Source organism: Ceratotherium simum, chromosome 22, assembly GCF_057802395.1.
Source record: "Ceratotherium simum simum isolate JZ-2026a chromosome 22, ASM5780239v1, whole genome shotgun sequence".
In the NCBI taxonomy this organism is placed as follows: Eukaryota; Metazoa; Chordata; class Mammalia; order Perissodactyla; family Rhinocerotidae; genus Ceratotherium; species Ceratotherium simum.
Window position 1 is genome coordinate 30,773,525 of NC_141921.1, and position 13,553 is coordinate 30,787,077.

The 13,553-nt window shown below is 51.0% G+C and overlaps 2 protein-coding genes across 4 annotated transcripts in view; both read right to left on the reverse strand.

Moving 5' to 3' along the window:
- Positions 1-55: 55 nt before the first annotated feature.
- On the reverse strand, positions 56-1,621 carry SH3BGRL3 (SH3 domain binding glutamate rich protein like 3). The gene is made up of 3 exons (XM_004425772.3): positions 1,454-1,621; positions 615-782; positions 56-499 (listed from the first exon to the last, which is right to left on the reverse strand). Exons 1-3 carry the CDS (start codon positions 1,499-1,501, stop codon positions 434-436), a joined length of 282 nt encoding a protein of 93 aa, XP_004425829.1. The 5' UTR covers positions 1,502-1,621; the 3' UTR covers positions 56-433.
- A 1,255-nt stretch (positions 1,622-2,876) lies between these two features.
- The window catches only part of CEP85 (centrosomal protein 85), a 30,264-nt gene continuing 19,587 nt past the window's right edge, over positions 2,877-13,553 (reverse strand). For 2 of the 3 annotated variants that reach the window (XM_014784002.2, XM_087446520.1), the window contains 7 exons: positions 12,305-12,457; positions 11,919-12,073; positions 10,699-10,813; positions 9,739-9,789; positions 6,293-6,400; positions 4,992-5,217; positions 2,877-4,600 (listed from right to left, as the gene is read on the reverse strand). In XM_014784002.2, the coding sequence (XP_014639488.1) occupies positions 4,440-4,600; positions 4,992-5,217; positions 6,293-6,400; positions 9,739-9,789; positions 10,699-10,813; positions 11,919-12,073; positions 12,305-12,457 (969 nt within the window). In that variant the 3' untranslated portion in view covers positions 2,877-4,439. The remainder of the gene's footprint in view (positions 4,601-4,991; positions 5,218-6,292; positions 6,401-9,738; positions 9,790-10,698; positions 10,814-11,918; positions 12,074-12,304; positions 12,458-13,553) is intronic. The other variant, XM_087446521.1, reaches the window with a different exon arrangement.

A 13,553-nucleotide genomic window follows, 5' to 3' on the forward strand; every position in this document is an offset into this window, starting at 1 on the left:
CCTTGCTCAAAGCAGGGCCACAGGATGCCCAGGCCACACCAAACAGACACAGTGCTAATGGAATGGGACATTTAATTGTCTCTAGGGTGGTCCCAGGTTGGGGATTGCGGGGCTTTTGGCAGAGCCCTGACTAATGGAACCAACAAAGGTGCCCATCAGCCAGTGTCAGGCAGGGTGGCAGCCCCAGGGCCTGGCTGAGGATAGCCAGCACTTGGGCTGTTGCTTAAGACAATTTCTGAGACTAGTGGGTAAGGAAATGTGGCCTCTGAATGGGGAGAGGGGGCGACAGGGGAGAAGGGGCTTGGGTTGGGGGAGGGGCTCCAGGTCAGAAGGTGAGGAATAACAGGGATTTAGTTGGTCACGAGGTCTTTCACGGCCGGGTGGGCGATGCCTGGGGGGAATGTGTTGATGGAGTCCAGTGGGCCAGCTTGACTTAGGCCAGTTTCAGGAACTCCTGCAGCGTGTTTTGTTCCACAGCCTCCACGAAGAGCTCATAGTCCTGGGGGAGGGGAGGCGAGGGGTGGTCACCTGAGTGCTGGTGCTTTGTCTCAGGTCTGACTCTGGCTAGGGTCCTCCTCCAACACTCCCCCCACCCCCAACCCCCAGGCCCATACCCCACAGTACTGGTCCCCGTTGACAATCTGGGGTGGGGTGGCCTTAGGGTTGCCCGCCAAGGCTCGCATCTCATCCCGCAGGGCGTTGTCCTGGGAGATGTCCACTAGCTGGTACTGGATGCGCTTCCCATCCAGGATGCGTGTCACCTCACTCTGCTGGGACTTGATCTGGGGGCAGAGGGTGGGCAGGGGTTAGCGAGCATACTGGAGGACTTATGGGGGGAACCCTGGGCAGAGAGAAAGGAACTGTGGCCAGGAGCTTTTGTCCCCTTGTCCCCCTCCACACCCTGGGGGAGGTTCTGGCCACTAGGAGTTGGGAGGATGAGTCAGGCTTTCAGTGGTGCAGGATGACAGAGGGACCACCAACCATGGGCGAGGGGGTCAGAATGAAGGGAAGTGGGATAAAGTTCTGGATGGGGAGAGTCAGGAGCTCAGCGAGGGGAAGGCAGGGCAGGCCTGGGTGGAGGCTGGTAAGCGGTCATCCCCGCCCCAGGTACAGGTACACACACGGAGGAGGAGAGGAAGGGCAACATCAGGCTGTGGTCAGGGTCAGCTGGTAGTGGGGGTGCACAGGATGGGTGTCCAAGTGACGGAGGATGGGCGTGGGCATCGCGTGGGTATCCCGTGGCGCGCTGATGCTGCTAAGGACCCAGGATGCCCGATGAAGGGGTTCAGGATGGGGCGCGGAGCCCGCCCCCGGACCCGACCCGGGAGGCCGTGCCCTGCACCTCGTCGCCCCCCGCCCTCGCCCTGGGGGCGGGTCCCGGGCGCCGGGTCCGGAGCACCGGGACACGGCTGCCCACGCTCTCCCCCAGCGCGGGCCCGGGGCGCGCACTCACTTCGCGGGAGCCGGTGACCGACGTGCTGTAGACGCGCAGGCCGCTCATGCTGCGGGTGGACCGACGGGCCGACAGGCGGACGGGAGGCGATGGCTGCAGCTCTACGGCCTGGAGACGACGCCGCCGCCGCGCTCGGGAGCGGTTTCCTTCCTGCTCAGCCCGCGAGTCACTGCTCTCGGGACCAATGGGCGGCACGGGCAGGCGCGCGGCCGGGGCGGGGCTTGCGCGACCCCGCCCCGAGCGCCGCCATCCCCCCCCCCCCCTTTCCCTCTCAGGGGCCAGCGGGCCCAGGACCCCAGTCCCTCGCAGGTCCTCCCCCTTCAGCCCTCCCCTGATCCTGGGCTCACAGTGTGAGGCTGCGGCGGGACCCGGTGGCGGGAAAGGCCAGGAGGACAGGGGCGAGGGTTTGGCAAAAGCCTGCTCCTCAGCCGCGCCCGAGTTTGCTGCACCCAACTACCCACCCTCGCTGCCACGATAGCACAGAGCGCAACTCGGCTTTGGTTTGGGCTGTTTCCAAACCTAAAGTTCCCAAGCTAGGGAAGCTCACTTCAAGGGACCCCTCCCCACATTCCCTCGGAGGACACCCACACATGGCTAACCCCGCGGGATAGGAGGCACACCTAAGCAGGGCCAGCCTCCGCTTAGAGATTTTCCCCAAAGAAGTTCCTCTCCACTCGAATAGGCAGGTTTAGACAAGGAAGGGTGGTGGCAAAAGACAGGGCCGCACCCACAAAGAGCCAGATGGAGGCAAGGTTAAGAGGCTACTAGCTCTGGAAAGGGTGGATGCAGAGGTTGGTGTCAGGACTCGGAGAGCCTGGGCCCTTGTTAAAGATCCACAGCTTGTCTTGGGGTGGCCTCAGCTCAATTCCAACCCCATGATGCAAATGCAAACTCCACTTCAAAACTGCTCCTACTCTCAGCAAAAACTCAGGGGGTTCGGAGGGAGCAGACTCCAGCAACCAGCTCAACTCTGGAGACTCAGCTATCTGTCTCAGGTTGGACATAATGCCCCTCAGAAGGGCCCCCAGGTCCAGGGCTGGGAGAGTAGCCCAGGAAGACAGCCCTAGCTCCCTGAGGCAAACAGTGCCCTGCAGTGCTCTGGGGAAGCTACTTCCTCACAGCAACCGAGAGGCAGCCGACTTCCTCTCTCAGAGGATTACTGAAACTCCAATGACAAACTTGCTCTATGACTCAGGGCAGCTTTGCCCAATAGAAAGTGGTGTGGGAAGAGATCCTATTTGTCCTCATAGAATGACAGGGGAGCCGAAGTGGCAGAGATACGATGTGAGGCTGGACCCGCCAAAGGTTCCTCCTTGCTGCTGTCTGGGGAACTTGGTTAAACACCCAGGCTTTGGCTCCAACAAGCCAAAATGAGGGGTGGAGTAGGGGATGGTGGTGATGGAAAGCAATGGAAAACTGAGCAGTCTGTTAAATGTTTTATTTTGTAATCAAAATACGCAATACAAACCAGTTGACATAACAAGGATTCATATAAATAACTGCTTATAAACTTTATGAGGAAAAATACCCGTGAGCATGATGGCTGGGCTCCCACCACAGGGTGGAGACCAACTAGGCGGTTCTGCTTTTAGGAGGCAGGAGCCCAGAGGCTGAGAGGATGGCTGGGTGGGGCTGTTCTGAATGGAAGGAATAAGTCACTCCATAAATAAAACACAAACTTGTAAAAACACTTAAGAAGGAGTCTCATTCAGGCCCAGGAGTGAGGTCCAGGATGCTGCCCTGACAGCCCAAAGCTCAGCAAGCACTACGTAGTGGCTGACTCTGGGTTTCCCCATACCCACTCAGCCCGGCTTGGCCTGGTTCCAGATCTAGAGGAGGCCTGGGATCAGCCCAACAACCAGATACAAACAATTGTGAGATACTCTCTAAATGAGGAGGCAAGAGAAACCAGAAAGCAGAGGGTCCAAAGGCCCCAAAGAAACAAACAAAAAAACCCCAGAAAACACTAAAAGCTGTACCTTAAAGCCAACCTGTGCTGGGTACTGGGAAATCTCAAAGAGCCCAGAGCAGGAAAGGGAAAGGACCCCCGCCCCCAAACACAAGAGAGGCACAAATGAGAGGGCTGGACACCAGCCCCAGCCCCAGGGGGAAGGGGTGAGCAGCTTGACAGATGCCCTGTGGTATTCTGGGGAAAAATCCTGCCCAAACCCAGAACCATAGAGAAGAGTTTGTACTCAAAGCCCAAGAAAGGGGCTACCTGGACGGCCTGAGAACAAAGGAGAAGGGGGCTGTGCTAACTACCTGGCCAGGGCCCTAAGGGGACAGGGCAGCTGGAGAGTGGGGTCTCCTATAAAATGGCATAGTAGCACAGATGAAGGAGCCCTGGCTATAATCCCCTGGCCTCCAATTTTAGTGAGTGCTTTGCTAATGAATAGATCACCCTGAGGCATCTGTGAGAACAAGAGCCCTGAGGAAGCAGCAGTGAAACTGGGTCTAAGAAAACCCAGAAAGCCAGCTCAGCTCCCAGGAAGGCTGGCACATGGGGCCTGAGAATTCTCAAATGGCCACTGTTACTGGTACTCAGTCTTTCCAGGCCCCTCTAATGAATTCTGGGCATCAGCAGGATGAAAGTATGGAGTGGGAATGAATGTGGATCCATCCCAGAGGATGGAGAAGGGATGTGAGCAGCCTGTTTGCCTTTGACGTCTGCCTGGAGCTGGGAACAGTCTATGAGAACTTATCAGTTGGCCTGCAAAAGTTAATTAGTAACTCACCCTCAAAGGGTAAATCTAGATGACAGGACAAATGCAACCCAACAAGGGAAAGCCAATGTAGAACAGGGCAGGCGCAGTTCCCTAATCAGCCCTTGGCCCCAGATGCAGGCTCTTACCTCTCCTTCACCTTCTCTCTGGGAATAGCAGCAGACAGAAGGCAGGAGACTGTCAGGGCAGGACCTGCTGGACTGGGCTCTCAGCAAACCAGATCCTCCCTGAGGGAATACGACCTATCTCACCCCCAGCATTCCTCACTGTGTGACACAGTTTTCTCCCATGTCCTGTGCATATCTGTCTGACATGGTGGTCCTTAAGTCCTCGATGTCACGGCGCAGCTGTTGAACCTCTTCTAGTTTCCTCCTGATCACATCTGGCTTCTGGAAATCTAGCTGAGTCCCTGGGTGCTGTGCAGCTGGGGAGGAGAGCATTGAGAGAATGTTAGTAAGTCAGTTAGAAGACGCATTCACGTGGAGGGGGCAGTATGGATAGGCTGTACCTTGAGGCCTGTGGTCTTGGGATAAGACACTTTTAAAAAAAGCAGCTGGGGGGAGAGTGGGCTGAAAACTCACTGCCTAAAGGCCACTTTTTGTTTGTTCTGCACCCAGGTACCCCATACGGATGCCTGTTTCCAAAACAGATTTACTGAACATCTACTTGGCAAAACACATCAACTCCCAAGAGGGCAGTCACCAGGCCTAAGCAGCCCTGTTTACACGTTACCCTAAGGATGGGAGAGTTGGATGGGGGCAAGAGGAGAATGAAAACCACTCTCTCCTGGGTCCCGCACTGGCCTGAGGACTCACAGTGAATGCCCAGTAGTAGGGAGAGATTGGGGTCATGGCCTTGGGCCCTCTGGGTCACAATGCTGCAGACAGCCTGCAGATCTTGAAGGCAACTGGACAACTCCTGCTGCAGCTCAAATGCCAGCTGGGCAGTATCTGATGAAGATGGGGACCCTGGTCGGGCCTGGCGCAGGTGTTCCTGGAGCGTCAGATTCTTCTCAATCAGGTCCTGGTTCTGCGCTGAAAGCTGAGCAGACAAACAAGCACATTAACCCAGGCCCAGGGCAGGACAGAGTATCTGTGCATGAGTGTGTATATATGTATATATGTATGTCGAGGGGAGGCTATGAGTCACAGGCAATGCTCCCCGCCCACCCCCAACAATATTAGGCTTAGTTTCTCCTGCAGGTAGGTTGGGCCCTCAGGAGAGGAAACTGTTCCCCAGCAGACTCTGAGTCATCAGCCTCCAGGTTTCTGTTCAGGAACCAGAGAAGATGCTCCCGCCCCTCGGAACTCTATCTGAAGCCAGTCCCACAGCCAACTCTGTTAGCCAGGCTATTAGAGAAGGCTTAACGTGAACCATGAAATCTGAGGAGACACTGGTTTCAATCTCTCCCTGCCACCCTGACAAAAGTGGCCCCCAGCCAGCCTCATCAGAGTGCATCAGAGGAATAAACGGGGCAAGAAAGACATGACAGCTAGTGGCCACTGAGTGGGGGGCTGGGGAAGCTGGGGACCTGGAAAACACAGTGCCAGAATATGTCCTGCCTTTTCAAACCTTTCCCTCAGTGGAGTCACTATATAGACCAGCTATTCATGTATATCTGTGTCTCTTTCCTTCCCGCCTCTCCCTAAACAGCTTAACTTACTCTCCTTCCCTCCCTTCCTCTATTCTGTTTTAAAGACACTGAATAGAGTTCCTCCTCCAGTCCCAGCCCTTCACCCACAGCGGGCCATGTGACAGTCTGAGCTCTGGGAGACTCCTTCCTAGGCACCTGGCTAGTGAACTTGGTCGCCCCCTGCTGACAGCTCTGTCTACTCCATGAGGACAATCAAACCCTTAGTCTTCTTGAACCCTTCCTCCCCAACCCTACAAACCTGTGGCTGCAGGAAGACAAGGGGAGAGAGAATGACTTTCCACATCCAAAAAGCATTCCTGGGTACTTATGGCCACTCTAAGACAGGCTTAGGACGTTTAATACAGAGGATGATGCAATGTCTCTTCTTATGTGGGGGCTCTCGTGGGAGTAGGGATGGGGAGGGTACACAGAGAAATCAGGTTTGTGGAAGCAGTACCAAGGGGCCCAGCTCATGCTACTCACCTCTTTCACAGCTGTGCGCAGCTGCTGCAGGGCTGTCTCCCTCCGCTGGGCCTCCTCTTTCAGGGCCTGACTTGTTTCTTCTTCTTGAGCCACTTCCTGCTCTAGGCTCTGAATCCCACGGCAAGGAGTGGTGGGAGAACACACCAGGAATAACAAGTCTGGTTCAGACCATACTACCTTTGGCCTGGACTAGACAATAAAGCCCCAGCCTATGCAAACACTGCTACTAAGAGATTATTGTAGAACAGCCCTGATCTGTGACTTTCTACTGCAACCCTCCTATAGCCCCTGACCGTGTTCCAAATAGAGGCCAGCTCCTCAGTAGGGCATTCCAGGCCAGTCTGGCCCCTACCTACTTTTCTAGCCATATCTCCTTTTACCCTCCACACAGCCTCCACTCCAGCCACACAGAATGACTAACTGGCCATTACCCCTGAAGGCTCCAGGTCCAATGCTGTTGCTCACTCCTCTTCCCCTTTGCTCAGATTGCTCTTCTGTGCTGCCTGTCACCCAGGGAAACCTCCAAGGCCCACCTGAGCCTTCCTTAATCTGCAAATCAGATCCAATTAATCTTAATCTTGCCCTGCTACTCCTACCCCCATCATGGCTCATGAGTACATTTGTTGGCTGGCACATGATTCCTCCCTCCACCAGACCATAACTTTCTTGAGGGCAGGGAATGTGCCATTCAGCTGAGTTCAATATTTATTGAGCACTTAACTGTGAAAGGCACTGAGAATACTGAAAAGAATACCTGGGGCCGGCCCCATGGCTTAGCGGTTAAGTGCGCGTGCTCCACTGATGGCAGCCTGGGTTAAGATCCCGGGTGCACACCGATGCACCACTTGTCAAACCATGCTGTGGCGGCATCCCATATAAAGTGGAGGGAGGTGGGCACAGATGTTAGCCCAGGGCCAGTCTTCCTCAGCAAAAAGAGGAGGATTGGCATGGACATTAGCTCAGGGCTGATCTTCCTCACAAAAAAAAAAAAACAACAAAACAAATAGTACCTGTCTTTGAGGAGCTCACAGCCAAATGCCCTTGATAATACTGTGTAGAGTGTGTCTGTGTAGGGGTAGTCAGCGTTAGGGAAAGGGAGGTATTTATGTTTATGATCTCCTGCCTCTCATTCTTTTTTTTTTTTTTTCGTGAGGAAGATCAGCCCTGAGCTAACATCCATGCTAATCCTCCTCATTTTTGCTGAGGAAGACCGGCTCTGAGCTAACATCTATTGCCAATCCTCCTCCTTTTTTTCCCCCGAAGCCCCAGTAGGTAGTTGTATGTCATAGTGGCACATCCACAGTTGCTGTATGTGGGACGCGGCCTCAGCATGGCCAGAGAAGTGGTGTGTCGGTGCGCGCCCAGGATCCAAACCCGGGCTGCCAGTAGCGGAGTGAGTGCACTTAACCGCTAAGCCATGGGGCCGGACCTCCTGCATCTCATTCTATTCACTCCAATTTCCCCCCAATTCTGAAACTGACTTGAACAAATAAAAGTGTAAAAAGAGTCTGAATTTTCCCATTTTGCATTAATAAAAAATGTAACTGCCAAGGAGAATGTCTCGTTACCATGAAATACCCAAGGCAACCACACTGAATCCGCCTAATTCCAGCAAATTCACCTGACATTCTAATTTGCCTGAGAAGCCTATCATGGGTAAATGTACTATTTAAAATGTCGTGCTGGGCTGGCCCCGTGACTTAGCGGTTAAGCGCGCACGCTCTGCTACTGGCAGCCCGGGTTCAGATCCCGGGCGCGCACCGATGCACCGCCTCTCCGGTCATGCTGAGGCCGCGTCCCACATACAGCAACTAGAAGGATGTGCAACTAGACATACAACCATCTACTGGGGCTTTGGGGAAAAAAAAGAAAAAGGAGGAGGATTGGCAATAGATGTTAGCTCAGAGCCAGTCTTCCTCAGAAAAAAATAAAAATAAAATGTTATGCTTTTTCAACTTTTGTGGAACCTCAGGGTTCCAGGAAACCTACCTTGAGCTCCACTAAAAAGTCTACTAAAGAGAGAGAAGTCAAGATGGCGGCGTAAGCAGACTCTGAACTCACCTTCTCCGGCGGACACAGCCAATTTACAACTACTCGTGGAAAAAGTCCACTAAAAACCTGGGATTTCAAATGGGTACATAAAACACTCACTAGGCTTGACTATCTCCTTACAGGACTTGGAACAGGTGAACTAAATAGCCATAGCCAGACCCAAATAATGGCAAAGGCAGGACTGCAGCTTTTAGTTGCTCCTCAGAGTGAGGGCATTTCACCTATTTTGGTGTGAAAATCTCTTTCAGAATCCAAACAGGACCTGAGTGAACCTACTTTACCTAGAATTTCTTGGAGAACTCAATTAGGGACACTCCCATCCTGGCCCAAAATAGAAAGCAGGAGTCATTGTTGATTTTTTCTTATTCTTCAACTCCTTACATTTTGTTAGTCACTGATTCCTCTCAATTTTACCTCCTAAAATTCACTTCAATATGTCCCCTCACATCTCCTCCTTGCTATGCTGCCTTATGCCAGGTTCCTTCATCGTCTCACTAGGATTTCTGCAATAGTCCACTAGCCTCCAGCCTTGCCTTGCTCCAAGTGAAAATCTTCTTCCACACTCAAGCCTGAGTTGCAAACCTGACCACATCACACTCCAATTAAACGCTATAGTAGATTCTCATCACCTCCCTAAAGAATAAAAGCTAACTTAGTTTAAGAAACAAAGCCCTGGGGCCGGCCCCATGGCGTAGCGGTTAAGCGCGCGTGCTCCGCTGCTGGCGGCCCAGGTTCAGATCCCAGGCCTGCACCGACGCACCGCTTGTCAGGCCATGCTGTGGTGGCGTGGTAGCGTCCCATATAACAGTGGAGGAAGGTGAGCATGGATGTTAGCCCAGGGCCAGTCTTCCTCGGTGAAAAAAACAGAGGAGGATTGGCATGGATGTTAGCTCAGGGCTGATCTTCCTCACAAGATTTAAAAAAAAAGAAAGAAACAAAGCCCTCCCATAGCCTAGCTCTCCATTTACCACCTGACTCCAACAATATCAAACTGCTTGCGGCTTCACGTTCAAACCATGCTGTTTCATGCCTCCATGTTCCCACTCGTGCTGTTCCTTCTATCTGGAATTCCAACACCATCCTATCCAGCTCTTCTTCTTTGCCTGGCTAACTCCTCCTCCTCCTTCAAGGCTCATGATCTCCAGAAACGATTCCTTGACCCTGACTCCCACTGACTCTTCTATGTTCTCCCAGGGTAACATGGACATTGCTCTCACAGTACTGTGCTGAAAGCCCTTCCCAACGAGACTGTAGGGTAAAAGCACTGATTGGGTCTCATTCTTGCTGCACTCCTAACACTGAGCAAATTGCATGGCAGAGAATAAAGTGTTGGCTGAATTCTAGAGATTCCATCATTAGGTTCTGCCCACCATGTCCCAAGGACTCCAAATCACCTGTACTTGTGAACGCAACTGATCCATCTTCTGCTGTTGCTTCTCCACAATCTGAAAGGCAAAGTTACCAAGGAAGGCTGTAAGCACAGGCCGACAGTGAAGTCATAGGGCAGGAGGCTGCACTAGGACTGGTGGTCCGGCTATTAGCCCCACTGGCTACGGCCTGTCAATAGAGACCAGGGTGAAGACAAGTTAGCTCTACCTACAGAACTATAACTCAAATTCCCTACCCTGGCTAACTAGCTTCACACTCCTGTGCTCCAGTCACAGAGAATTAAACAGAAATGTAATGTGGACCCACTGACCACTATTGGTGTGGGGTGAGGGTAAGGGGCAGAGACCCTCACCCCGATGACTGTAGGCCAGTGGAATCAACTTTATATACAGCCACTGCACATTCTGATTCTTTGGTAAAGAACATGACTAAAAATTCAGTTTAATGAAGCCTGCTCTATACAGGGCTGTGGTAGTTGTTGTTACTTATAGCTATGGTCACACCGACTCTCCAAGAAGAGAACTTGAACCAGCCCCAGCCTAGTTTCCTATCCTTTGAGACCTCAGGTATTCTCTGAACCATTTCTGGGTCTTCTTTTTTGCTGACATGTGATCAGTCTCACTGGCAGGTCCTGGCTCCTTTTCCTCTGCTGAATTAGGGCCACCTCACCTGCCCAATGCAAGAGGTTCTTATATGGTGTCTGAGCCATAAATGAAGTACACCAAGCTTCAGTACACCATTTTGGAGCATCTAGTCTGGATGCTCCTAACTTTGCTTGCCTGTTGTAAGGATGAATATCTAAAATGCAAACTTATTATGCAGCGGTGACTTCTCAGAAAAGAGAGAAAAGCTCTGGGGAGCAGACCCTCGGTGGCCCAGGGCCAGAAATTCATGGTTGCTTCCCAATACACAATCTTCTCTTTTCTCTCAGCCTACCCCGTTACAGCCTGGACACCTTCAGTCACCTTTCGGAGAGCATCACATTCCTTCTGCCAGGACTCCATTTCCACTTTTGGACCTTCTCCCTGTTGGGCTGGACCGTCTCCACTGGCCTCCTCCACACACTGCATATCTTGCAGGCTGAAAGACAGTGGTCTCTTCAAGAACTCTGAAGTCAGAGACATGTGGCTTTGACTCCTGATTCTGTTATTTACTGTATGTTTTGGGGCAAGACCCTTCCGTGGCATGGCTGGGGATAACGTCTTAACTCACGCCACAAAGAAGCTGCTCAGTGTCTTTGAGTTCGCTTCCCTAGAGGCCAGTGTCTATATGATGTGCCACCAAGTCTCTACCTGCCCAAGACTCTTTTATTCTTTGTTTTGATATTTAAAAATAAATATTCATTGCATGTATTCAGATTATAAAAGTCATACATGTATACTGTAAAAATTTTGGAAAATAGAAAAAAATCTCTTTTTTTCTTGGCACAGATAGTCTGGGGCAAAGGCAACTTTGTCCTCTAACCTCACTTCTGACTCCAACCAACGGTCTCCTCCAACGGATCTCCACAATTACTTTCATCATGGCCCATCTGCTCAGATAAACAACAGGGTCACTGTGGTTGAATATGGGATGAGAAATCCAATCCACCCCATTAGAAACTGGATTTGGTCCAAGAGGCTGTTGAAACAGCCATTATATTTCCAGAAACTGCTATTAATATGGAGGAGGCTCCCAAGACACGCTGAGAGTACATTATGGCATCTTGTTTTGTTCTCAGAACCTGTCATGGCAATGGAGAGGAATCCCTAGGGCTGAAGAGAAACAGATGCTCCTGGTAGCCTTTGGCTTACAAGGTTTAAAATGAGGATAACCTCCAGACCTCAGCACCAGAATCTACTTTTGCAAATATACAGATAACTCATTTCCCAGTTTATAAAGTGCTTCTGTTCATTCAACACACACATACTCACAGATTATTCTCCAGTAATATTATGCCAGGCACTGGGTTGGATCCTTCCAAAGGATACAGTGACAAGCCCCTAGTGCACACTATACACCCCCACACTCCATCTCAAAGACATATTCCTTGCTCATAAGTAGCTTTTCTATTACTCACAATCCAAAGAAAACGAAGCTCAGAGAAGTAAAGCGATTTGCCCAAGGTCACACAGGTAATAAGTGGGGTAGCCAGGACCAGACCCTACCTCTCCACTCTTTTCCTCAATCCCACAGGGGTATTTACCTAAGTCTAGTGGAGGAAAATTCTGCTTCTCTCTGTCTCAGGCTTTCCAGTTGAACCTCCTTCTCTCTGCAGGCTGCCTGCGTCTCCTCCAGCAAACTCTCCAGCTCAGTCACTCTCTCCTGTAGCTCTGTGCTCTTCAACTCAGAATCCTTAAGCTGAGAGACAGGATCCCATGTTTAGGTCAACAAGCCAAGGAAGACTTTGTCTGGCTATCTCAAAACATTTGCAGTCCAGTTGCAAATTTGACAGACGTGAGTCTGTACATGACTCCTTTGGGATTTTCCTTTCAGAAAGCCCCAGGGTAACTGCATACAGCATAGGCTGAGAAAGTCCCCCTGCTTGGTCACTCCCTGCTTACCCCGGGTATGCCCAGACATTGCTGCTACCTGCTGGCTCTGCTTCTGATGGTCTTCCAGAGTGGGCAGGTCAGCCAGGTAACGCTCCAAGGTCTCAATACGCTGCTGCTTCTCCCGGTTCTGCTCTGATTCCTTTTGACATTTCTTTTTCAAATTATTGATATGTTTATCACGACCCTTGACCTAGGTAAAGAAATGTCAAGAATCTGTCTCCACTGACTCCTCTAGAACCGTAAACATCAACTTTTTTCAAAGTGACCACTATCTTTGCCTTTAGGGCTGTAAATATTGTTCTACTGCAATGAAGGTAGGAAGCTAATCAAATTTTGCCATTTGAGATTAGGGCATAAACTGCAGTTAACACATTTGAACTTTCCAATCAACGGCAAGGAAAAAGGGCAGTTTTTAAAAATTGGTAGCAGTCCTGTATAATGGTGGGCCAGAGCCCACCATGAATGCATTTATGTTAGTGAGATGACTCAGAATGGGAGCTGGTCACTAGAAAGACCAATGGAGTTGAGCCCAACTTTCTGTGAGGAGGGGAGGAGGGCAGGAGATTGAGTTCAATCATGCCTATATAACACAACCCCAAAAAAACTCTGGACACTGAAGCTCAGTGGAGCTTCCTGGTTGGTGAACACATGGATGTGCTAGTAGGGTGACATGCCCAGATTCCACAGGAAGAAGGCACAGAAACCCTGCTTTTAGGAGCTTCTCAGACCTCACCCCATGTGTCTCTTCATTTGGCTTGTCCTGATTTGTATCCTTTATAATAAAACTGAAATCCTAAGTATAGCACTTCCCTGAGTTCTAAGTTGTTCTGGCAAATTACTGAACTTCATGGGGTCATGGGAACCCCTGGATTTGTAGCCAGTTGGTCAGAAGTATTGGTGGCCTGGGGAACCTAGAACTTGCAGCTGGAATCTGAAGTAAGTGCGGTCTTCTTGGGCACTGTGCCCTTAAACCGGTGGAGTCTGACACTAACTCTGGGCGGTCTCCATCAAAACGGAATTGAAAAAGTATATTCAACTTCCCTGCAAACATACACCCAGTCTGGTCCATTCTGGTTAAATACGTAATGCATTCTCCCCTGAACACTACACATGATATAAAGCTAAGTAAACATCTGGAAGGGCTACTGAGACTGTAAACTCCTTGAGAGGAGAGGCTGTGTCCATTTTGCTCATTATCATATTCCCAACACACAGCACAATGCTTGTCACACAGCAGGCACTCAATCAAAATTTGTTGAATGGAGATTTTTTCTTCACTATTATGG